General features: G+C 37.1%; 1 protein-coding gene across 2 annotated transcripts in view; it reads right to left on the bottom strand.

Annotated features, from left to right (window-relative positions):
- ascc3 (activating signal cointegrator 1 complex subunit 3) overlaps positions 1 to 26,041 on the bottom strand; it is a 374,033-nt gene that overhangs the window by 275,568 nt on the left and 72,424 nt on the right. For both annotated transcript variants that reach the window (XM_059982329.1, XM_059982330.1), the window contains exon 11: positions 14,537 to 14,701. In XM_059982329.1, the coding sequence (XP_059838312.1) occupies positions 14,537 to 14,701 (165 nt within the window). The remainder of the gene's footprint in view (positions 1 to 14,536; positions 14,702 to 26,041) is intronic.

Raw genomic sequence — 26,041 nt, 5'->3', positions numbered from 1 at the left:
TTAAGGAATCAGAGGTGGAGCAGGTCAGCAACTTTAAATTCCTTAGCAATATCATTTCAGATTATCTGTCTTGGGATCTGCACGCAAGTACCATTACAACAAAGGGAGGGCAGTACCTCTACTTAAGAGTTTTACACAGATTTCACATGTCAACTGAACTTTGACAAACTTTTATATACTATATGCACAGTGGAGAGTACCCTGGACTGGGTGTATCACAGCCTAATATGGAAACACAAATGCCCAAAAATGGAAAAGCCTACAAAATGTAATGGATACAGCCCAGTCCCAGGAAAGGTTCTCCCTACCATTTCAACTAGATGAAATACTGCCATAAAAAAGCATCATCTATCAATAAGGATTCCCACCATTCAAGACATGCTCTTTTCCCACAGCTACTATTAGAAAGAAGGTTTAAGAGCTGTAGATCCCACACCACCAGGTTCATGATCAGTTTATTACCCTTCAACCATGAGGCTCCAAAACCAGTGTGAATAACTTCAATTCATCTCAACAGTGAACTGAGTTCATAGCCTAGACTTACTTTCAAGAACTGTACAACTCAGGCTCTCAGGATGTATGTATGTATTTAATTTGTTTTGTTTATTTGTATTTGCACAGTTTGTCATCTTTTGGGTGGAGCTATGGTGGCACTAGACAGTGACTTCTTTGAGTTCATCTGCAGAAACAGCGTAATTTAATTTCTACCTTTAATGTCTCTCTTTTTCCTTTTCATGGGGATGGGGTTCCGTCAAAGACCCTGACCTAGAGCTGCATTCAAACTTTGGTACTTTACAATGTTGGTTCTCATTCTCAGGGCTCACCAACCAGCCTCTTTGTGATATCTCAAGGATGTGGCCTAGAAAACAAGCGTGCTTTCCAGGTTCCGAGGCTTTGCGGGCCCTGGGGATGAGCCAATTTTGTGCCAGTGCTGAGGTCAGGAGAGAAAACAGAATATCGAAAACAATGGATGAGTTGTCAGGGACTCTGAACTTGGATCATTCTCATTCACACTTACACTCCCACTCACATTGGTGGGGGTGAGCTTGTTACCCATTCTCGGAGTCAAAAAGCAATACAGCAGACTTTAACACAGTAAACCAGCGAATTGTTTTGTTTATGTCTCCCCTCTCGCTGAGTGACACCTCTCTGCCCCTTTATTAGGGATAGAGAGTACCTGTGGTATGTCAAATTGTTGGTGAATGATTAGTTTTTGTTGCACTGTACATCATGGTCTTTCTTGGGGGCTTTACTATTGCTTGCTTGATAGGTGGAGGGTGCTGATGCTTTTTTTTGCATAAGTGGGGAGGACCACTGTTTTGGGGCTGCTAGTGCTTGGGCGGAGGGGAAGTAGGGTGACTTCAGGAAATTATCAAACAAGAAAGGATATTAACCTGGTATAAAGTAGAGCTAGAGTCACTTGGGAGAGAAAAAAGATTTATGATTAAATTACTTTACATTGTTCACATAATTCCACCACTTTTACAAGTGAATTACAGACTCAAGGATGATGCCAAAAATCTGAACTCTGATATAGATATAGATATATCAACTTGATTCAGCTGGCAGTATTCAAATACTTGAGAGTAGCTCATGATCTAAACACTATTGTAGATTTAAGCTGCATTTCTGAGACTGCAGTTTTTCAGAAATGCTCTTCTGGGTTAGGTGCCAAATTAAGAACTCCATGCACTTGCTCATAAGAAATGCTATGGCATTCATTGAAAAAATGCAAGGAAGCTCCTTAGTGCTCTGGCCAACACACTTCACTAAACCAATACACTAAAATAATAAAAATGTTTTGTTTTTATCTTTGTGAAACCTAGCATTTTACTTGCCTACGTAAGTGATTTTATTTTTTTTAAATGTAAATTCAGTCTTTGGAAATTTATATTGGGATGGGCAGATTAATGGCGTTGCTCTCAGTTTTTCTCCCTAATATCCTGTTAACATTGAAACTGTAAGCTTCTACATCAACTACTTTCTCCATTCTACGCTATCCTCAGCATTTCTTTGTGAGAGGTATTTTTTGTTGACTCCTTACCACCAGTCTTGTTCACCTGGGGGACACATACAGGGAATCATCTTTTATCCAAGTTGCAAGTCTAATTCTTATTCAATATGAACCATTCGTATTTATCAGCAATAGACAGTTTGGGGTACTGCTGACTCCATATTATCCATGATGATTTATGGTATGAAAAGCTACGTATTTGATTCTGCATAGTTGCAAGATGCATTGAAAACATAGCACACTACTATGAGAGCCAACATGAAATGAAATGTCATTTATCATTATATTAATGATGGAGCTCAGCTTGTCCAGGAAAAAGCAGGTCTTCAAAGGAACCGAAGCAATTATTTGTGTTTCTGAGTAACCACAGCACTATTAAAAAACAGCATCAATTAGAGGAAGATTCTTTTTAAAGCAGCACTCTGGAAAAATGTACTGAAACAAATAAAACACTGCTCTTTAATTTGGGAAGAGGGTACAATCAGCAACCACTAATTGAATATTGGCAAAATTAATCTGTTGACATACTTTTAAACTAGGTTCTTCATGTTGAATTGGACATTGTAGCAAGAAATTTCCAGCAATGTATGCTTAATCCAATAAGTTTATAGTATACTCTAGTTCTTTCAACATCAAATTAGCTCTTTATTACCTTCTTGAAAATGTATCACAAAACACCAAATGATCACCAAATTTGTAAAACTTGAACATTTCAAAAATATAAATATTTTATTCTATTTATGAAATAATAGGTCTGTATTTTAAAAATGAATAGTTTATGTTATTAAAGCTTGATATAGAATATATAGTTTGGTGTTTATCGAAGACGACCACGACTTCTGTCAGGTGGAGGGTTTGAGACTGTGGTTCCGAAGGTGACTGGTGAGGCCAATTCAGGCCCTGAAAGCTCGCCCACATGTGGGACACATGAGGGTAGGTGCTGCAGTGGAAGTGGGGGTAGCTCGAGCCTTGCGCACGGCGCGTTTCCTCTGAGCCTCTGCGGTGCGTCGGATTTCTGCTGCATACGCTCCTTTAGTGGTCCTGCTCCACCAGGTTGGGCGGTCCAGAGCAACAATTCCCAGCTACTGGGATTGATGTTGAAGTCTTTGAGGCAGTCTTTGAAATGTTTCTTCTGCCTTCCAACTGAGTGCTTGCCCTGGCTCAGCTCTCCATACAGCAGCTGCTTTGGTAGTCGACTGTCAGACATCATATCAGACATCCTTCGACTCCGAAGGACGAACAACACAGTTTGGTGTTTATCTTTTGAGTAGAATTAGTGATTCATGCACAATGCAGTAAATTAAATTTCTTCTGAATATAAGAAATAGGAGCAGGAGTAGGCCAGCTGGCCATTCAATAAGATCATGGCTGATCTGGCCATGGTCTCTACCTACATGCCTTTTCCCCATAACCCTTAATTCCCCATCTATGCAAAAATCTATCCAACCTTGTCTTAAATATATTTACTGAGGTAGCACCCTAGGCATTAGGCAGAGAATTTCACAGATTCAACACTCTAGGAATAGCAGTTCTGCCTGATTTCCATCCTATATCTATTCCCCTGAATCTTGAGGCTATGTCCGCTAGTTCTAGTCTCACCTACCAGTGCCCCTATCTTATCTACCCCTTTCATAATTTTATGTTTCTATAAGATCTCCGCTCATTCTTCTGAATTCCAGCGAGTACAGTCCCAGGCAACTCAATCTCACCTCATAGTCTAACCTTCTCATCTCTGGAATCAACCTGGTGAACCTCCTCCGTACCACCTCCAAAGCCAGTATATCCTTCCTCAAGTAAGAAGACCAGAACTGCATGTAGTACTCTAGGGCCTCACCAGGACCCTGTACAGTTGCAGCATAACCTTCCTGCTCTTAAATTCAATCCCTCTAGCAATGAAGGCCAACATTCCATTTGCCTTCTTGATGGCCTGCTGTACCTACAAACCAACCTTCTGTGATTCATGCACAAGCAATCCCTCTGCACGGCAGCATGCTGCAATCTTTTAAAATTTAAAAAATATTCTACTTTCATTTTTCCTTCCAAAGTGGATGACGTTGCATTTACCAACAATGTACTATATCTGCCAGACTCTTGCACACTCACTTAACCTATATCTCTCTGCAGACTCTCCATATCTTCTGCACAATTTTCTTTTCCATTCAATTTAGTATCATCAGCACATTTAGATACACTACATTCAGTGCCCTCTTCCAGATAATTAATGTATATCCTGAACAGTTGTGAGCCCAGCACTGATCCCTGTGGCACACTGCTCACCACTGATTGCTAACCAGAGTAACACCCAAGTATCCCAACTCTCTGCTTCCTATTACATAACCAATCCTGTATCCATGCTAATACATCATCCCCAACTCTATACATCCTTGTCTTGTGGGTTGATATTTTATGTGACACCTTATCGAATGCCTTCTGGAAATCCAAATAAATAACATCCATCTGTTCCCATCTATCCACTGCACTCATTATATCCTCAAAGAACTCCAGTAAGTTTGTCAAATAGGACCTGCCTTTGCTGAATCCATCCTGCATCTGCATGATGGATCCATTTATTTCCAGAAGCTCAAAAATTTTCCCAACTACAAATGTTAAACTAACTGACCTGCATTTTGCCTACATCCTTTTTTGAACAGTGGCGTGACATTCGCCGGGACCTGCCCGGAGTCCAGAAAGTTTTGGCAAGTCATCACTAAAGCCTCTACTGTAATTTCTGCCATTTCTTTTAGTGCCCTGGGATGTATTCCATCAGGAACAGGGGACTTATCTATCTTCAGGCTGACAAGTTTGCTCAGTACTAACTCTTTAGTGATAGCTATTGTATTGAGGTCCTCATTTCCCATTGCAACCATAACATCTATCTTTGGCATGTCAGACATGTCCTCCACTGTGAACACTGGCACAAAATAGTTATTCAAAGCCTTGACCATTTCCTCATTACCTAATATCAATTCTCCCTTCTCATCCTCCAAGGGACCTACATTCACTTTAGCTACCCTTTTCCACTTTACAGTTGAAGTCAGAAGTTTACATACACCTTAGCCAAATACATTTAAACTCAGTTTTTCACAATTCCTGACATTTAATCCTAGAAAACATTCCTTGTCTTAGGTCAGTTAGGATCCTATTTTTATAATGTGAAATGTCAGAATAATAGTAGAGAGAATGATTTATTTCAGCTTTTATTTCTTTTATCACTTTCCCAGTGTGTCAGAAATTAACATACACTTTGTTAGTATTTGGTAGCATTGCCTTTAAATTGTTTAACTTGGGTCAAATGTTTTGGGTAGCCTTCCACAAGCTTCTCACAGTAAGTTGCTGGAATTTTTTTCCATTCCTCCAGATAGAACTGGTGTAACTGAGTCAGGTTTGTAGGCCTCCTTGCTTGCACACGCTTTTTCAGTTCTGCCCACAAACTTTTTATCGGATTGAGGTCAGGGCTTTGTGATGGTCACTCCAATACCTTGACTTTGTTGTCGTTAAGCAATTTTGCCACAACTTTGGAGGCATGCTTGGGGTCATTGTCCATTTGGAAGACACATTTGCAATCGAGCTTTAACTTCCTGGCCGATGTCTTGAGATGTTGCTTCAACAGATCCACATAATTTTCCTCGTCATGTTACTGTCTATTTTGTGATGTGCACCAGTCCCTCCTGCAGCAAAGCACCCCCACGCTTCATGGTTGGGATGGTGTTCTTTGGCTTGCAAGCTGCACCCTTTTCCTCCAAAGGTTACAATGGTTATTATGGCCAAACAGTTCAATTTTTGTTTCATTAGACCAGCGGACATTTCTCCAAAAAGTAAATCTTTGTCCATTGTGCATTTGCAAACTGTAGCCTGGCTTTCTTATGGCGGTTTTGGAGCAGTGGCTTCTTCCTTGCTGAGCAGCCTTTCAGGTTATGTCGATATAAGACTCATTTTACTGCAGATATAGATACTTGTCTACCTGTTTCCTCCAGCATCTTCACAAGATCCTTTGCTGTTGTTCTGGGATTGATTTGCACTTTTCACGCCAAAGTACGTTCATCTCTAGGAGACAGAATGCGTCTCCTTCCTGAGCGGTATGACGGCTGCGTGGTCCCATGGTGTTTATACCTGCGTACAGATTTGTACAGTTTGTACAGATGAACATGGTACCTTCAGGCATTTGGAAACTGCTCCCAAGGATGAACCAGACTTGACATCATTTTCTGACCTCAATTTGATAGAAAATTTGTAGGCAGAACTGAAAAAGCATGTGCAAGCAAGGAGGCCTATAAACCTGACTCAGTTACACCAGTTCTGTCTGGAGGAAGGGAACAAAATTCCAGCAACTTACTGTGAGAAGCTTGTAGAAGGCTAACCAAAATGCTTGACCCAATTTAAAACAATTTAAAGGCAATGCTACCAAATACTAACAAAGTGTATGTAAACTTCTGACCCACTGGGAAAGTGATGAAAGAAATAAAAGCTGAAATAAATCATTCTCTCATCTATTATTCTGACATTTCACATTCTTAAAATAGTGATCCTAACTGACCTAAGACAGGGAATGTTTTCTGGGATTAAATGCCAGGAATTGTGAAAAACTGAGTTTAAATGTACTTGACTAAGGTGTATGTAAACTTCCGACTTCAACTGTATATAATTATAAAAAAACTCTGAAAAGAGTTATCTTCTGAAATTTCAGTCAAATATACTTTCAAACATGAAGATTATCATGAATCTGTGTAGCTGGTCAACTTTTAGCAATAATCATTTTAATATAAGTTGGCTAAATCAATCCCACATTTGACTAAATGATTAAGTAGGACCAGAGGTCTCTGAAGATATTACGTTGTTATATCAGACCTAACTGCATATGGCAAATTTAATTTAAAATCCTCACATAAACATTAAAATTCAAAAGGCAAGTTGAGGGTAGGCTGCTGTTTCCCAGCAGCACCTCACCTCCCATATTAACAGTAACGCACTTGCATTCAGTTTGGCATTACTTCAAACACTACTCAGATTATTTAATGTAATATGTGCAAACATACAGTGAGCCAAGATCAAGGCATGTTGCGCAGCTGTGCAGCCAGAAAAAATAATGGATTTTATTGTTTTTAAAATCATTAAAACAAACAAACAATGAGCAGAACTTTGACATTTATTAAAGATCATGGGTTAAATAAATTGTTAGAAGATGGTCTATGGGTTTGTTCTGCAAATTCACAATAATACTTACATGGATTCAACAACTAAGGCTTTGATCGACTGAGATTAAACATGTAGAGTGAAAATGTTACCTGCCACAGAAGAGTATTGCCTTATATTACAATTGACCTTCACCAAGGCTGATTAGAAAACTTGCTAATTACTGTCAATCAGAAGAAATACCAGAAGGTGTACAGAAGTAACCTTTCTCAAAATGAATTAATTTCAATGAGAAGAACAAAAACATAATCTGGAAGCGAAGGAATGGGGTGGTTGGACCAAACCATTTTAAGTAAGAGTACAAAAGACAGCAAAAAAAAATTGTCTAGAGAAATTACAGGAGAGTGTTAATATTCATTGAAAAAGTTCAAATGAATTTAAAGAATTTCCCATTTCCTAAAATGAATTGATTGTATGAAAGGGAAGTTTAGAAGGGATTTGATTATTGCTCAAGTTATTCTGAATTTCCATTTGTACATTCAATTTTTCCTATTTCTCAAGATGTTCAAATTGGCTTGCAGTTCAGTAGTGTTGGCTTGATTTTGAATTTTCAATTAGTTCTTTGGTTCTGAGTGTCCAAGGCAATCATTTACAGATTGTTAAAAATAATGATAAACAAATCAATCTGCAGATGCTGGAAATCCAAGAAACACATTAAATGCTGGAGGAACTCAGCAGCCAGGCTGCATCAAGAGAAGAAAATACAGTCGGCCCTCCTCATCCGCAGGGGATTTGTTCCAGGACCCCCCGCGGACACCAAAAAACATGGATGCTCAAGTCCGTTGTATAAGATGGTGTAGTATTTGCATACAACCTATGCACATCCTCCCATATACTTTAAATAATCTCTGAATTACTTATAATACCTAATACAATGTAAATGCTATGGAAGTAGTTGTTATACTGTATTGTTCAGGGAATGACAAGAAAAAAAGTCTGAACATGTTCAGTACAGACGCAACCATCGTAGTTCTTCTGGGAATGCCCTTGGCATCAGCTGATCCCAATTCTCCCATGATCTTTAAGTTCTTGAGACTGTAGCACTTTACATAGCTATCCAGCAATCGCTTACTAGCCTTAAACTCCTTCCTCTCGCTCACAACACAAGTAGCGAATGATGAAGATGCAAGGCGAACAATGCTCAACTTCTGGGTTTTCCCGATCCTCAGTTGGTTGAATCCACACATGCGGAACCCACAGATAAGGTGGGCTGACTGTAGTCAACATTTCGGGCCGAGACCCTTCAGCAGGACTGGAGGAAATCCTGCCTGCCGAAGGGTCCCTGCCCGAAACAACGACAATATTTTTTTCCATAGATGCTGCCTGGCCTGCTGAGCTCCCCCAGCATTTTGTGCATGTTGCTTTAGAACTATTGAACATTGCAGCACAGAAACAGGCCTTTTGGCCTTTCTTGGCTGTGAGTAAAAGAGATTATTGCTCTTTTCACCACAATTTCAATACATCATATCTCCAACCAAAAACTTGCTGCATTTTATTATTCTCCTAAAATATCTTCTGGCTGTTGGAAACCAACTTTTGATCAAGTTTCTAGATTCGAACTTCCATCTAGTGGCTAATTATACATAGAGACTTCCAAATGTAATGGATTAAAGATGAAGATAGAGACAGTGAACAGAAGTGATGGACATTTAAGGATAATACAGAGGAGAAAAGCAAAATTTTAGAAACACTAATTGAGAATAGTATTTTTTTCTTCTTATGTATATACTTTTTTATGTTGCGGGGGGGGGGGGGGGGGCTGGGGAGCTTTGGACCGGTTTCTGCGGGATTCACGTGTGTAACCATGACGATCGCCATGACCCATACAACAGAGGAGGGTAATGTGTTTTTTTTTCACAACATTAGTAGGGGGTATTTTATTTTTTTCTTTATATTCTATTTTTCTTCTATCTTTTTGCCTGGATGATTGGTGGGGACACACATAGCAACATGGAGACTTTTAGGAAGATTTCCCAGGATACCACAAAAGTTGAAAGATTAGGTATTATTATAGATTGGAGTAATATAATTAAAAAAAAATGACAAATTTACTGAATTTTTAAAGTTTTAATGTTAATGGGCTTAATGGGCCAGTAAAAAGAAAAAGAATTTTAACATACATTAAAAAAAATGAAAACAGATATAGCTTTTTTACAAGAAACTCATTTAACAGAAATAAAACATCAGAAATTAAAAAAGAGACTGGGCAGGAAATGTTATTGCAGCTTCATTTAACTCAAAGGTGAGAGGAGTTGCAATTTTGGTTAATAAAAATTTACCAATTAAAATACAAAATTTATTAATTGATTCAGCAGGGAGATATCTAATTATACATTGTCAAATTTTTTCAGAACTATGGACCCTTATGAATATTTATGCACCAAATGAAAATGATGTAAAATTTATACAGGAGGTCTTTTTGAATTTGGCTAATGCACATGATAAAATATTAATAGGTGGAGATTTTAACTTTTGTCTAGATCCAGTTTTAGATAGATCAACAAAGGTTGTCACAAAATCAAAAGCAGTAAAATTAACTCTATCATTGATGAAAGACTTAAATTTGATTGATATATGGAGAAGAATTAATCCAAAAGAAAGAGATTATTCATTTTATTCAAATAGACATAAAACATATTCAAGGATAGATTTTTTCCTATTATCAACAAACATTCAAGATAGAGTGAAAAATGTGGAATATAAAGCAAGAATATTAGATCATTCTCCTTTAATAATGACAATGATAATGATAGATAAAGAGGAATCAATTTATAGGTGGAGATTTAATTCAATATTACTAAAACGTCAAGATTTTTGTGATTTTATGAAAAAGCAGATTCAATTCTTTTTAGATACAAATTCACATTCAGTTGATGATAAATTTATATTGTGGGAAGCAATATTTGAGAGGTCAGATAATAAGTTATACTTCTAAAATTAAGAAGGAATATATGATAGAAATAGATCAATTGGAAAAAGATTATAAAATTAGAAAAAGAATCTCAAAGAAATATGACAGAAGAAAAAAGAAGACAACTTATTAATAAGAAGTTACAATATAATACACTCCAAACATATCGAACAGAAAAAGCAATTATGAGAACTAAACAGAGATATTATGAACTAGGTGAAAGATCACATAAGGTCCTTGCATGGCAATACAAATACCCCAGAAGTTTTTTCAATAGTTAAATAAATATGTGAGGAAGTTTCTTTGGAAAGGTAAGATGTCAAGAAAAATTGACATGGTAATTTGATCTAGGAGGGTTACAACTTCCAAATTTTAAGAATTATTATAAAGCAAATCAACTTAGATTTATTGCATCCTTTTTTTGAGAAAGATAAACCGGCATGGATTAGAATAGAACTAGATAAAATAGGAGAAAATATACCAGAAGATTTTATATATAAATGGGAATCTAAGTGGATACAGGAAAAGAAAGAATCTCCTATATTAAAACATTTGATTGATTTATGGAATAAGATAAATGTTGACGATGAGATAAAGAAATCCTTATTAGCAAAGAGATCTTTAATTCAAAATAGACTTATTCCTTTTACAATGGATAATCAACTTTTATATAATTGGTTTCAAAAAGGGATTAGATATATAGGTGATTGTTTTGAAGGAGGTATATTAATGTCATTTGATCAATTAAAGAATAAATATAAAGTATCAAACAACACTCTTTTTTGTTACATTCAACTAAGGGCTTATTTAAGAGAAAAATTAGGTCAAACAATGTTATTGCCGAAATCTAATGAAATAGAAACTTTAATTCAAAAAGGAAAGATTAAAAAGTTCATTTCTTGTATGTATAATTTGATTCAAAAGCAGGAAATTAAACAAGGAGTCCATAAGTCAAGACAAAAATGGGAACGTGACTTGAATATTAAAATTGAAGAAAAAAATTGGTCAAGACTATGTCTTGAGAGTATGACAAATACAATAAATGTCCGGTTAAGACTAGTGCAATATAACTTTTTACATCAATTATATATTACACCACAAAAAATAAATAAATTAAACCCAAATTTATCCGATCAATGTTTCCGATGTAACCAAGAAATCGGTACTTTTTTACATTCTACTTGGTCTTGTTCTAAAACTCAACCTTTTTGGACAAATTTAAGAGTTTTATTGGAACAAATTATTGGAATACAACTTCCACATAATCCAATACTATTTTTACTAGGTGATATTGAAGGGATAAAACCGATACCCAAATTGAATAAATATCAGAAAGAATTTATAAAAATTGCATTGGCAGTAGCCAAAAAGGCTATTGCAGTTACTTGGAAATCGGATACATATTTAAGTTTAGATCGTTGGAAGAAAGAAATTTATAGCTGTAAAAATTGAAAATTGAAAATTAAAAATTGAAAATTGAAAAAATTACTTATAATTTAAGAGATAAATATGAAACATTTTTGAAAATTTGGCGCCCTTATTTACAAAAGACAGGATTAAATATATAGGTGCTCCGAAGATGAAATAATTGGTTATTTGGGGAAAGAAATAAATATATATACTAAAGTTATTACGAACTCCATGGAGCATGTGGGGATCTTCCAATAGCCAGGCACTCTTTATTTTCTTTTTTTTTCTTTCTTTCTTCTTTTTTTTCTATAGGGATGCTAGGGTGGAGGGGTTAAGGGGAGTGGGGGATGGGTAATATACTTTTTTTTTCATACTTTTATTTTGTAACTACTTGAAATACAATAAAAAAAGTTTAAAAAGAGTTTCCAGATTCAAAGCGTTCCAATTTGTCCTGTATTATGATCGTCCAAGAAATGCAAGAACTTAGCCTTTCTTCTGCACTTTCCCCTATCCAATTACTTGCAACCTGTCATCTTAAAATATCACAATCTCTTCTGTGCCACAGGACGATCCTTTACAAACTTCATTAATTGCCTTGCCTGTTCTGGCCTCAAACCTAAACTTTTCAAGTTACTGTTGTGAAGCGTATCTTCGAAACTCATGACCTTGGAGGCTTAGTCATTGATTCACTCAAAACAAAGATAAATAATGTCTGATATTGCAGGCGTTGAGGGAAATGGATATTATGCAGAAATTACCACGGAAGTAGATCAGCCATGATTCGACTCAAATGCCAAGTGGCATATTCCTACTCCTTATTTCAAACTGTATTAATCTAGTTTAAATGTCAAAGAGAAGGGGAAGAGAGACAGGATCTCCAAGATGCTAACAGCATAATGAGGATTTAGCAATATAAAAGCAATGCAATTTAATATTGCTGAACAACAGGTATTATAGAATTAATAAACACAAAATAAAGTTTAATTAGTTATGTTAATTTAACAATTAAACATTTGATGAGTGAAAGAAATTGTGATTTAATGAGAAGTGGACATGCCAAAGTTTCTTGCCATCAGTGTACTTCTCTGTATTTATCTGTGTGCACTGCAAGTATGAGGAAAGAGAAAAACACATACAAAATGACCAAGACAGAGTAACTAGAAGAGTTGACAGAGCTTGTGGTGGAGTGAATAAAGTGGAAGGGATAGAGAAAAAGGACAAGGAAAGATAGGTATTAGAGTGGTATACATATAGAGGGATGCAAAGAGAGAATTAAGAAGGAAGAGATACAGGACAACGGTAAGGTAATCAATAACTAAATAACCACAGAGAAAGAAAGACAACTACAGAGTAAAAGACAAAAAGAGGCAGAGTAACAGTCATATCAGAGAGTTTTGTGTTGTTGGTGGCAATGATTCTTCTGCGTTTTTAATTATAGAAGAGCAATTCAAGAATTTACTCTTTAGAGCTACTAAGTTCACAATTCACTGAATTTAGCAAGGCATATAACTCTCCCCACCCAAATCATCCTTTTGAAGATTTTTATTGATGTCCAAAGTATTGGAAAGTATAAACTCCTATCTATGCAGCTGCAGTATCAAATATGATGTGCATAACTGAGAATTTCAAATTGCATTCGAGTTTTTTTTTGAATATACCTTTAAAATAAATGATTAAACAAGAAAAGAATTGTTAAAATTACAAAAAAAAAATCAGGCACGAGTTAAAGTTTCTTTGAACTAGTCACAACTGATGAAATGTATGACCTTTAAAACTATTTACTTCTGGGATCTGGGTATCACCAGAAAGGCCATCATTTAGTTCCCAACCCATATTATACCTGAGAAGGTGGTGGTGAGGTACTCCCACAATGCTGAATTTCAAAGTTAAGATGGTACACAACTTGGAGGGAAAGCCACAGGTAATGGTGTTGCTGTGAACATGCTAGCCTTGTCCTTCTTGATGGTGGAGTCTCAGGATTTGGGAGATTCTGTCAGAGAAGCCTGAATGTGTAATTACAGTTTCTGTTATATAGACGGCAAATATTTCTGCAACTATGTGCCAGTTGTGTAATTTTACCGTAATTGTTGAGATGTCAATCAATTTGGCTTTTACATCCTGGAAGGCGTAAAATTTCTTGAGAGCTATTCTCAGTCATCCAAGCAAAAGGGGAGAATCCCCTTATATCCCTCATTGATAACTAGTGGTTGGTGGAACAGCCTTGGAATGTCAGACTCCCGACAGGATACAAGGCCTCAGTTTCTATTGCTGTAGCCTCAATATTTTTGCTGAGGCTAGCTGAGTTGCTGGTCAGTGGTGAAATGTAGATATTGATGATGATTTGTGGGGGGGGGGTGCTTGTTATTTGTAATGCTTTACAGACAGAAATACTTCATTGATCGCGAGGGAAATTGGGTTTTGTTACAGTCGCACCAACCAAGAAAAGTGTAGAAATATAGCAATATTAAAAAACCTTAAATAATTAAATAATGAGTAAATTATTCCAAGTGGAAATAAGTCCAGGACCAGCCTATTGGCTCAGGGTGTCTGACACTCTGAGGGAGGAGTTGTAAAGTTTGATAGCCACAGGCAGGAATGACATCCTATGACGCTCAGTGTTGCATCTCGGTGGAATGAGTCTTTGGCTGAATGTACTCCTGTGCCTAACCAGTACATTATGGAGTGGATGGGAGATATTGTCCCAAGATGGCATGCAACTTGGACAGCATCCTCTTTTCAGACACCACCATCAGAGAGTCCAGTTCCACCCCATGTTTAATACTAATATTAGGTGGTTACATCCAAAGCATTACCCAAACAGTTCAAAATTAAATATAAAAAATGATTACAGCACTGAAAAATTAGTTATGCCTGAATATACAAGTCCTGCATCTTAGTTACTCTTGAAGTACATATATCATTTATTGTGGTATTGTTTACACATCTAGTAAAATATTGTACAATATTAATAGAGGCATGTATAAAAAAAAATACTGAAACAAATATTTTACCTGTCGTAGCGTCCGTGCCACCAAGCTTTCTAGAACTGGTCCTCTGTCTTCATGCAGTAAGTGAACTTCATCCAAAATCAACAGTCTGACGATCTGACACAAGGCAACATCTCCAACACTTTTACGCGTTACCACATCCCACTTTTCAGGTGTTGTCACAAGCATCTTGATAAAAGAGAGAATTATTTTCAATACTAAATGGAAATACATTGAAAGAAATATCACAGGTAATATTTCAACATAAAAACAGCTACCCCAAAGGTTGGAACCATCTGCAGAGGGAAATAATGTTTACATTATCAGTTTGTATGCCCTTTTTTCAGAAGTGTATGCAATACATTAATTATTGCAATAATTCTGCTGTTGCTCAGAATGCTAAGACAGAATTTAGCAATATATGCTGTTAAGGATGATCTCAAAATAGACAAAATGCTTGGTTATCAGCATTCACAAAGGAGGTGAAACTTACAATTATTCAACAGTTATAGGAACTCCACAATTAAATAAGAACAAGTACAAATAACTTTATTTCCCTACATATTCCGGTCAATATGCTCCTGCTCCTGCTACGAATGTGCGCTGTTTTAACCTGTCATGTCAACAATAAAAACAAAGCAGAGACCACAGACACAGTGCCTATCTCTATTACAGGATTTCTAGCCATCCAAACAGGATCAACCCGGAAACAAAGAATCAATTTTTCCCTCTGTCATTTCCTTAAAAGAGAGCATGGTGAATGTTAAACACCTTGAACTCCATTGTTAAAGCCCTACACAGCAAAAAAGTAAATCTATGATTTAATTCCATGGTAATAGAAACTAGCTAGTCAGAAACCCTACTAAAATGGATCTAATCAACAGGTTTAATTACTGTCACATTTTTATCTGTGAGATTATATTAAAGAATACGTTAGCTTCAACTGAAGAGCATTAGAACTATAAATTCCTCTAGGCCATTTGACATAGGAGTAGTATTAGGCCATTTGGCACATAGAATTTGCTCCACCATTCAATCATGGCTGATCTTTTTTTCCCCTCCTCAGCCCCACTTTCCCAGCCTTCTCCCCGTAACCTTTGTTGCAAGAAATTCCACAAATTCACCACCCTCTGGCAAAAGAAATTTCTCTGTATGTTTTAAATAGATGCCTCTCTATCCTGAGGCTGTGCCTGTTTGTCCTGGACTCACTCAACATGAGAAACATCCTTTCCACATCTACTCTTATCTAGGCCTTTCAACACTCAAAAGGTTTCAGTAAGATTCCCCTCATGCTTCTAAATTCCAATGAGTACGGATGCAGATCCATCAAACGTTCCTCGTATAATGACCCTTTCATTCCCGGAATCATCCTTGTTAACCTTCTCTGAACCCTCTCCAATGCCAGTACATCTTTTCTTAGATGAGCAGCCCAAAACTGTACACAATACTCAAGGTGAGGCCTCACCCACGTCTTATTAAGCCTTAGCATTCACATCCCTGCTCTTGCATTCTAGACCTCTTGAAATGAACGCTGACATTGCATTTGTCTTCCTCACCACCAACTTAACCTGCAAGTTAATCTTTAGGGTGTTCTGCATGAGACATTCATTTGCGAAGTCCCTTTGCATCTCATATTTTTGTATTTTCTTCCCATTTAGAAAATAGTCTGCACATTTATTTCTACTACCAAAGTGTATGATCATGCATTTTCCAACATTGTATTTTACTTGCCACTTTCTTGTCCATTCTCCTAATCTGTCTAAGGCATTCTGCAGCCCACCAGTTTATCAGCCCCTCCAACAATGTTCTAACCATGCCAGTAACTTACCTGTAATACCATGGGCTCTTAACTTGATAAGAAACCTCACGTGTGGCACCTTGCAAAAACCAAGTCCATACATTTCACATTCTTAAAATAAAGTAGTGATCCTAACTGACCTAAGACAGGTAATGTTTTCTAGGATTAAATGTCAGGAATTGTGAAAAACTGAGTTTAAATATATTTGGCTAAGGTGTATGTAAACTTCTGACTTCAACTGTATATTATTATTAACATATTCTTTATCTTTTTTCAAAGATTTTTGTAGTACAGTGCATTTAAGCGGAATAAAAGGGTAATCATGAGTTTCAGCCACTATCTCATTAAGATTAGTAATACAGGATAAGCACCCCTTATCAGAATGCTTGGGGCTGAAAGCGTTTTAAATTTCAGATTTTTTTGGTAATTTGGAATATTTGCATCTTAATGAAATAACTTGGGGTTGGGACCCGAATCTAAAACCAAAATCTATTTATATTACATATATAGCTTATGCATATACCCTGAAAGCAGTTTTATAGCATATTTTTAATAATTTCATTCATGAAACAATGTGTACATGAACCATCAATAAACGTAAACCATCATTACCTTGGCCACCTATGTGGGCAGTCAGTGGCTGTTTGGCATTGCCAGCAATCCCAAAAGAAATTAAGTTCTTACAGAAAGTAGTCTTTGTCTTATACTTGTTTATCGTGCATATGTATTCACTCAGCCTTTCAGCATGTTATATTTTCATCAGCGATGATCTTGGCAAACTCATCAATGAATGTCTCTGCTTCTTTATGATCAGCAGATGCTTTATCACTACAAATCATTAAAAAAATTAATGCTAAGGCTTTTCTTAAATTTCTGCAACCAGCCTGATGAATATTCAATTACACTCAATCTTCAGTTTGTTTTGGCTGATCTTTGTTTCATAACTAACATACCATTAACAGCATACAGTATGTTCACTCTTTCAATACACGAAGATTTTCATTTTTCACTTTATGCAGTGTTTTTCTATTTTGCATTAACTTCTGTTCATTACATATGTGAAGTCACTTTTCAGAACTGTCTGTGATGCATAGAGACCTGTGCATCACGAGGGAACCTTCAAAACACCTTGTGCAATTTTCCTTATGTGATGTCATGTTAGCGCTCAAAAAATGTTGGATTTTGGAGATTTTCGGATTTTGGAATACGGGTGCTCGACCTGCACCATTGCTGTCTGGTTGATAGCAAGTGTGTTAAAATGTTCTGAAGATGAATAGCCATGCCATGCCATGTTGAGTTCTGTGAGACTGTTCAGTTTCTCACCTCAAAAAATCTAGGCTCGAAAAGTTCAACTTATATCAACTAAAGACATACTTTGAAACCGGTACACATACACATATACACAAGTGTATCCACAAAATTTTCTATATGCTACATATCAAGTACTTAAATTCATTTTTTGATATAACTTAATAAGCCTGCTACTGAACTCAGATAACAAAAAGCGAATTGCTACTGCTGCTCTCTCAGGGAAATTTAAATATGGATCCAACATTGCACGTAGATTAATCTCATTAATCAGTGAACATGCTTGGTTGGCTAACTACATCATGGGAATATGCTTCATATAGGCAATAACGGAGTGGAATCACAACTGGGTCACCAAGAGACTACAGTATTTTGTACCTAATCAGCTAATACAAAAATAAATGATGTATTCTGGGCCCAAAATACAGTTAGTGCTGGAAATCTGAGGAATGGAGAATGAAGATATATTGAGTAGACCATCAGTATCAGAGAGGATCAGGGAGTTTCTATTTCAGATCACAGCTCAATGGACCTGACCAGTTCCGATGAAAATCATCAGCCAAAAATGTTAATTGCTTCTCTTTCCACAAATACTACTGTACATTAACAAATCCCCTTTACTAGTAAGCATGCAGTTGTCAATGTAAGTTAAAATTTAACTACATAAGGCTACTGCACTATTAGAAAAACAGTAAATCCTACAAATGGCAATGGAGATACAGAATCCATGTTTCTCTTTTCATGTCTTTATTGAACACATTGTTTAATTATTCACAGTACAAGATTTCACATAACAACTGGTAGAATCTCCTTTAGCAGCAATAACCTCAGTCAAATGTTTCTTGTAGCTGCTGATCAGACTTGCACAACAGTGAGGAGGAATTTTAGATCATTCCTCTGTACAAAATTGTTTTAGTTCATCAGTAATTCCAGAATACCTTGCACGAACAGCCCTGTTCAGGTTGCTGCAGCATCTCAATCAGGTTAAGGTCTGGACTCTGATTCAGCAACTCCAAAACATGAATTTTCTTCTTTTGAGAATATTGTAAATTTACTCTTGCATTTCACATCATTGTCTTGTTGTATCATCCAACTTTGATTCAGCTTCAAGTGATGGACCGTTACCCTGACACAATTTTGAATTTATTGTTCCCTCAACAATTGCAACCTGTCCAGGCCCTGAGGCAGCAAAGCAACCACAAACCGTGGCTCTCCTTCCATGCTTCACAGTTGGGATGTGATTTTGGTGTTGGCATAGAGTGCTTCCCTCCAAACATAGTGGTGTGCATTTCTACCAAAAAAAAAGTTCAACTTTTATCTCATCTGTCCACAGAACATTGTCCCAGAAGCACTGTGAACCATCCAGGTGGTTTTTTGCAAACTTGAGACTTACAGCAATGTTTCGTTTTGGACAGCAGTGGTTTCATCTATGGTGCCCTGCCAGGAATACCATTCTTGTTTAGTGTTTTTCTTATGGTGGACACATGAACAGAGACTTTAACAAGTTCTAGAGATTTCTGTAGGTCTTTTGTTGTTACCCTTGGGTTCTTTTTCACCTCCTTCAGCACTGCATGCTGTGCTGTTGGTGTGATTTTGCAGGACGCCTGCTCCAAGGGAGAGTACCAACAGCACTGAACTTCCTCCATTTGTAGACAATTTCTCTTTCTGTGGCCTGATAAGCACTCAGGTCTTTAGAAATGCTTTTGTAGCCTTTCCCAGCTTTATGCATCTCTACAATTCTTCTTCTAAGAATTTTCTCTGAAAGTTGTTTTGACTGAGGCATGGTGCACATAAAAAGACCTTTCTTGAGAAGAGCAGGCTCCGTCAGTAATTGTCAGTAACCTGAATTTGTGAGTCTTTCTTTTAGGGCAGGACACCTCTACAACCTATAACACCAATCTCAACTCACTGATTGGAACATCTGACTTCAAATAGCTTTTGTGGAAGGTATTGCCCCAGAGGTTCACATTTTTTTTAACCGAGACTGTAGTTGTTTAAATGGTTTACTCAGTACTGATGAAAAGAAGCTTAATTGTTTGTGTGTTATTAGTTTAGACAGATTATGTTTGTCTAGTATTGTGACTTAGATGAAGATCAGACCACATTTTATGAGAAATTAATGTAAAAAACAGGATATTGCAAAGGGTTTACAAACTTTTTCTTACAACTCTTATGTACCTTCTTAAATAGCTGTTTTATTTTGGCTTGAAATTTTATTCTTTATGCCTGCCACAAAACATTCAGAAGTTCAAGATGAGGTTTAATTGTCATTCAACCATAAATGAATATTGTACCACTGAATACAACCAAACAAAACAGTAATCCTCCTGGACCAAGGTGTAAAATACAGTACCAACAGTAGTACAAGGCACATATAACAAATAGAAGATAGCAGTAAACATAGTCATAGAACTACAATATCCTTGAGTCCATGAATATTGTCAGCAAGAGCAAGCCCACAACAACCCACAAACAAATGCAATCCACTCGTCTTCCAAGTGAACACTAGAGAGCAGCACCAAGGGGAGGGGCTAGCCATCAAACCAGCAAGGATGTCGTGCCACACCGCCTCAAGTGTCATCTCTCCTGGGCAGCTGCAACAGGTGACACTGCAGCTTGAGGCCCAGTCTATGCTACAACCTCGTACACACAACTCCCTCACTGTTGATCTTGTCAATAAATCAGTGAACTGGACTTGAAGTATTCAACATTACCAATGTCCAACAGGATCTTGTAATCACAAGAAAAACATCCCAAGGCAATGACTCACTAATTAGAACAATGGTTCCCAATCTGAGTTACTTGACAAATTCAGCAGGAGGGATGGGGATGGTGAGCAACAAAAATTTCCAGGGGGTCATGAGGATTTAACATTAACTTATTTGTAAAGATCATTAAAATTGATTATAATGTACTTCCCATGCTAGCTGCCCCAACTACTTAAATAAAAAGCAGCCTACAACATTATCATCACTTTATAGAAGTGAACATCAATTGAATCAAATCAATGGAAGATTGTTTTTGTGATGGAGATCTGAGAAAGAATAAAAGATGGTTCATTCGTCTGACATTTCTAATGAAAAATTGTTGTAAATAACTTATTGTTTGCAGCATGCTTATATTGAACTCTGCCTTTATGTGACAATAGAGATACTCATTCTATACCTGCTTAATCGCCTAATACATCACATAAACACAGATAGACTGCAAGCTGTGAATTGTTTAACTCTAAGCAAATGTTTGGTGATTTTACTATTCAGCACCAAAACTGTTGTTACTGGCATCTTATTTTTACATGTGCCTAGTGCTACTCTAATGTGCCGGTTTACACACAGAAAGCTTGTAGTATCGTCAAGCATGCCTGCACTCTGGTTATTCCTTTTACTCTCTCCACCTTCTGGGAGATGTAAGAGTTTTAAAGCCTAGACACCCAGACTTAAAAACAGCTTCTTCCCCACTGCTATCATACTTCTGAACTGATCCTTCTAAATGGTGCTGCCATATTTGTGTGCCTTTAATTCTATCTCGCATGGTTATCCTGTTAATGTCAATTTAGAATTTCTCTTTTCCACTACTTCAGATTGAACTACAATCTTCACACCATTCTGCTGTTTTGTGCTTATTGACATACATAATAATAGCATATATACCGTTCACTCTATGAGCAAGTAATTTCATTTACATTCTGGTATATATGACAATAAACTAATCTGACCAAATTCCAAGAGTTGACCCTTGGCTTGATAACAATGGTACAATGAAAGCAATGATGACAGATTGCACTAGAATACAATTCTCTTGCTTACAGATGATGAGGTTTTAAGTGGTCATATCTGTCCTACAATGAGAGCGCTTGAAAATATATTTGAGGATGTCCATTCATCATATAACCAAATTGAGAGATCCAATTCTAAGTAAGCCTTAGGTTGGTTATGCAAGTTATGGTAATTGCCCCTTAAAGAATTCACAAAATAATACACCAAATTTGAGATTCAGAATAAAAGGCTCTCTAATGGAATGTGTGTGGAAATAAAAGTAATTAAATAATACCATTTATTTTTCTCAACATATACACATGTTTAGAATGAACAAAAATTGTGCTGTAGCCCGTTATACAAAAAAGTACCACTCCCCGCCCCCCCCCCCTTCCCCCAGGTAGCATGGTGGTCACCTGTATTTAAATGGTAAATGTCACATATTCAGCCTTAATGAAACTAAAGAGCTGCACGTAATAAATCCCCTGGTTATGCAGTTAAGCTTTCATGAGGCCAAATGTTCCTGATAATTCTGTTTCCTATTCATTATTATTATTAATTTAAAACCCGCTGTAATGATTGAGAATGTTTGTTAAAGTCAGTGAGTGTCATCTTCAGCATCTCATTTTCTACATTCAGTCAATGAATGAGGAACTTTTAACCTTTCAGTAAACAATATATGCTTCTCTCGATCAGTTTGCTACAAGGTATTCACAGAACATGCCACTAATTTTGAACATGGCTTGAAGCAATTTCTATTATCTATGTGATATCTATTTACTTGATGTCAATGCACATGATGTTCAGTGTTCAACACAATTTTACAAAAAGAAACTAAACAAATACAGGCAAAGACTGACAAGCAACTTATGTGCAAAAGAAGAAAAATTGTGAGAATAAAATAGTACTGAGAACAAGTTGTAAAGAGTCCTTGAAACTGAATCAGTAGGTCATAGAATCAGTTTGGTTGTAATGAAGTTATCCATGCCAGTTCAGGAACCTGATTGCTGTAGGGTAATAACTGTTCTTGAACCTGTAGGTGTGGGGCCTAAGGTATTTATACCTTTTGCCAGACTGTAGTAGCAAGAAGAGGTTAATGAATTATTAATCAAATTTTAATTTTACTCTCCCTCCTTTTTCCCACCACAGTACACCAGGACTCCATAGTGTAGCTGGCATCATAATTTGATCATCAAGATCCCCAACAGCACTCTTCACTGGGCTTCTTATGGTTTTATGACTATTAATACAGGTGCTCAGTTGCATTAGCCAGAATACATCAGGAATCAATTTTCCATGCACTGAGGCATAAGGCAGACTTGAGATTAAACAAATTCTATGGATTTTTCAGACATTGATCATGCGGAAATCTGTTCTCGTTATGAAAAATGCTGAACTTCTGGGGGGGCAGAAGTCTTTGCATTTCAATGCAGGGTTCCAGTTTCTCAAGGTGAATATAAAATGTCAAGAGAAGTGCAAAGATCTATCATGAATTCACCAGTCCTTTTATCAACTATTGGCAAAGGCCTTATCAGAGAGAAAATCAAGTTCCTCTTTCCTCTCCCACAAGATCTTCATGCATGGCAGTAATTTTCTGGCCCCTAGTCTGTAGTTCTATCCAGCTCCTATAGCACACCCAGCAAAACACTCCAGGAAAGGAGAGGATAAGTGGAAAAATGCAGTGCTCCTTATGCAATATGGTAAAGTGAGGATAGTTTGCCCACTTTGGCAAAACAGCCATAAAATGACATTAAACTACAGAAGTAGATGAAAAATAGCTCACGCCCTTAACTTGTTCAGCCACATAGAGTGGAAAATTATGATAAAATGATTTTTGAGATTGTTTCATGGCAATCCAAAGAGAATTATGGTCTAGCTTCAGCACACTAAACCCTGCACTACTAATACGATCAGTCCCTTCCACATCTTATTCATCAAGCATCTGCTATGTGCTTGGGGCAATTTCTCAAACTATGTGACATATTAAGAAAAATTAAATTTTTGTGAATAATTCATAAGAATATCAAAATTTAACCACACTGTGCACTTGAGTGCTGCATTAGATCACTACATTCCTTGGCCCCTACTTTTCACTGCAAATTAATCCTTAAAGTTCACAACTAATTGCCTTTTTAAAGTTCCTTTGTGAGTTCCAGCAGTTTCATTTATTATATTGCAGATCAATATGAATTTTGATTTTTTTTCTTTTTCTCCATTAATTTTAACTGCATGATCTCTGGTTAATAGCTTGGGAAGTATTTCTCCACATCAAAGCCCGTTAACATCTTATGATTCTTCCCCTCAATTCCTGTGATCTAACGACAATCCCAGTTTCTTTGTGCAAATGAGAGGGTTAAGAACAAATTTTTACTAAAAATAGATTTGTCTGCTCCGTTTCATAATGAGCAACCATGTCAATGAGGAAGATAAGTGAAACATAAGGTCTTGATTCGCTGAGGCCTTTAAGTGTGCAGACATAAGACATAAGCGAGTGTAATATAATACAATAAAGTGGTTTATTGGAGACAAACCAGATTGGCTCCATTGACAAAATAAAGACATTCCTGTTCATCTATATCTAAGAAAAAATAATTAAGTTTTAGAGTTATAGCTGACTGACACATGTAGATTAGAAATTAAGTGCAAGTTCTTTTGGTTACATAAGTGAGAGCAGGGAGCAAGCTGATCAATATTCTCATCAGACCACAATCACAATCAATGCTAAGAACCTCCGAGATTCTCCAAGCTGTTGTGAAGCTAGTCTCCAATGAGCAAATGGGCATGAAATTTCTGATTTTAATGATTTCACACCATAGTTCAGACTCCATGTTTTGTTAATCTTCCATAGCACTTATGAAGTGTTCATCCGTCCAAATACTTGAAAGCCTGTTAATTTTCCATTACAATTCTCAGCCTTAAAATAAAACAACTAAGTTTCCACAACATCGTTTCTAAGATCTTAACATTCTTCCTGTACTATGATACCCTGAATGGATGAAAACACAGTAAAACTCCAATATTCCTCCACACAATTATTCTAAAATCCTAGTTCACCATCTGATTTACAAGGTGCTGATTCATGCACTAGCTTTAATGCACCAAGGCCTGATTCCTATCATTCATTTGTTTGAAAGCCCTGATATGTTAAAGAAAACTCCTGTGTTCCATTTAAATTCTCAAGGGCCCTGTTTCCTTGTTTTCCAAGAAGCTCACTGAGGTCCTACTTCCCACGCTCCCTTGAAACTCACCTGGTTTCATTTCCCATACTCCTTTAAAACTTTTGGAATTGTTAGCATTTCACATGTACTGAGATATAGTGAAAAGCTTGCCTTGCATACTGATCATACAGATCAAACAACTATACAGTGCATTTAAGTAGAACAAGGCAAAACTATAATGCAGAATAAAACATTAGCTACAGAAAAAGAGCTGTGCTGTAAACAATAAGGTGCAAGATCATAACAAAGTAGACTGTAAGGCCAAGAGTGCATCTCATTGTACTCGGGAGCCATTTAAGAGTCTTATTCAATGGCAGTGTGGTAGAAGCTGTCCTTGAGCTTGATAGTACATACTTTCAAGCTTTTGTCCAAAGGAAGAGGGAAGAAGAGAAAATATCTGGAGTAGGTGGGGTATTTTGACTATATCAGATGCAATACTGGGACAGAGGGAAGTAGAAACAGAGTCCATAGAAGGAAAGCTGGTTTCTGCGATGTGCTGCACTGTGTCCACAACTCTCTGCAGTTTCTTATGGTCACATGCAAAGCAGTTGTAATACCAAGTTTGGAGGTATTCAGATAGGATGGCAACATGCCAAATTCCTTTACTGTAGCCTCCTAAGAAAGTAGAAACTAAATATTTACAGAGTTCATTGGAAAATTTATATAGATTTTTTTATATAATCTAAAAAACTGAACTAAACATATGCCCTAGTACATTTGATGAAGTGGAGCTGGGACGTCTTTATTTTTCAAAAAAACAGATTTTCCCTTCCACCAGCACTCATGTTCCACCATGCACATCATCTTAATTTTCTGTAAATTTACCCTCACCCCAACCTGCCATTGTCATAACATGGATGAGGGTTCCTCATATGCTTAGCTACCAGCCCATAAGGCTCAGAATTCAGTACATCATTGTACGTAACTTCCACCATAACCAACAATATCACATCACTAAGCATATCTTTCCCTCCACTCTCTGTAGGGATAATTCTCTAGGTGATTCCCTTGTCCATTCGTCCCTCCCTATTGATCTCCCTCCTCGCACGCACCCTGCAAGTGTGACGAGTGCCACATTTGCCTTGACCCTGCCTTGTGCAGTTGGATGCTGGACTTCCTGTCAGATCGCCAGCAGGTGGTAAGAGTGTGCTGTCTCACCTCCAACCCTCTGACTCTCACACAGGAGTCCCTCAGGACTGTGTACAAAGTCCCCTCCTTTACTCTCTGTATACCCATGACTGTGTCGCCACTCACAGCTCCAATCTGCTAATTAAATTTCCTGATGACACCACATATATTAGCCTTTTCTCAAACAATAATGAGGTGGCCTACAGTAAAGAAGTCATCTCTCTGACTCAGTGGTGCCAAGAAAACAACCTCTCCTTCAGCGTTGCGAAAACAAAGGAGCGGGTTGTGGATTGCAGGAGGAATGGAGACAGGCTAATCCCTA

Source organism: Hypanus sabinus, chromosome 10 (assembly GCF_030144855.1).
Source record: "Hypanus sabinus isolate sHypSab1 chromosome 10, sHypSab1.hap1, whole genome shotgun sequence".
In the NCBI taxonomy this organism is placed as follows: domain Eukaryota; kingdom Metazoa; phylum Chordata; class Chondrichthyes; order Myliobatiformes; family Dasyatidae; genus Hypanus; species Hypanus sabinus.
This window is presented reverse-complemented; position numbering and strand designations above follow the sequence as displayed.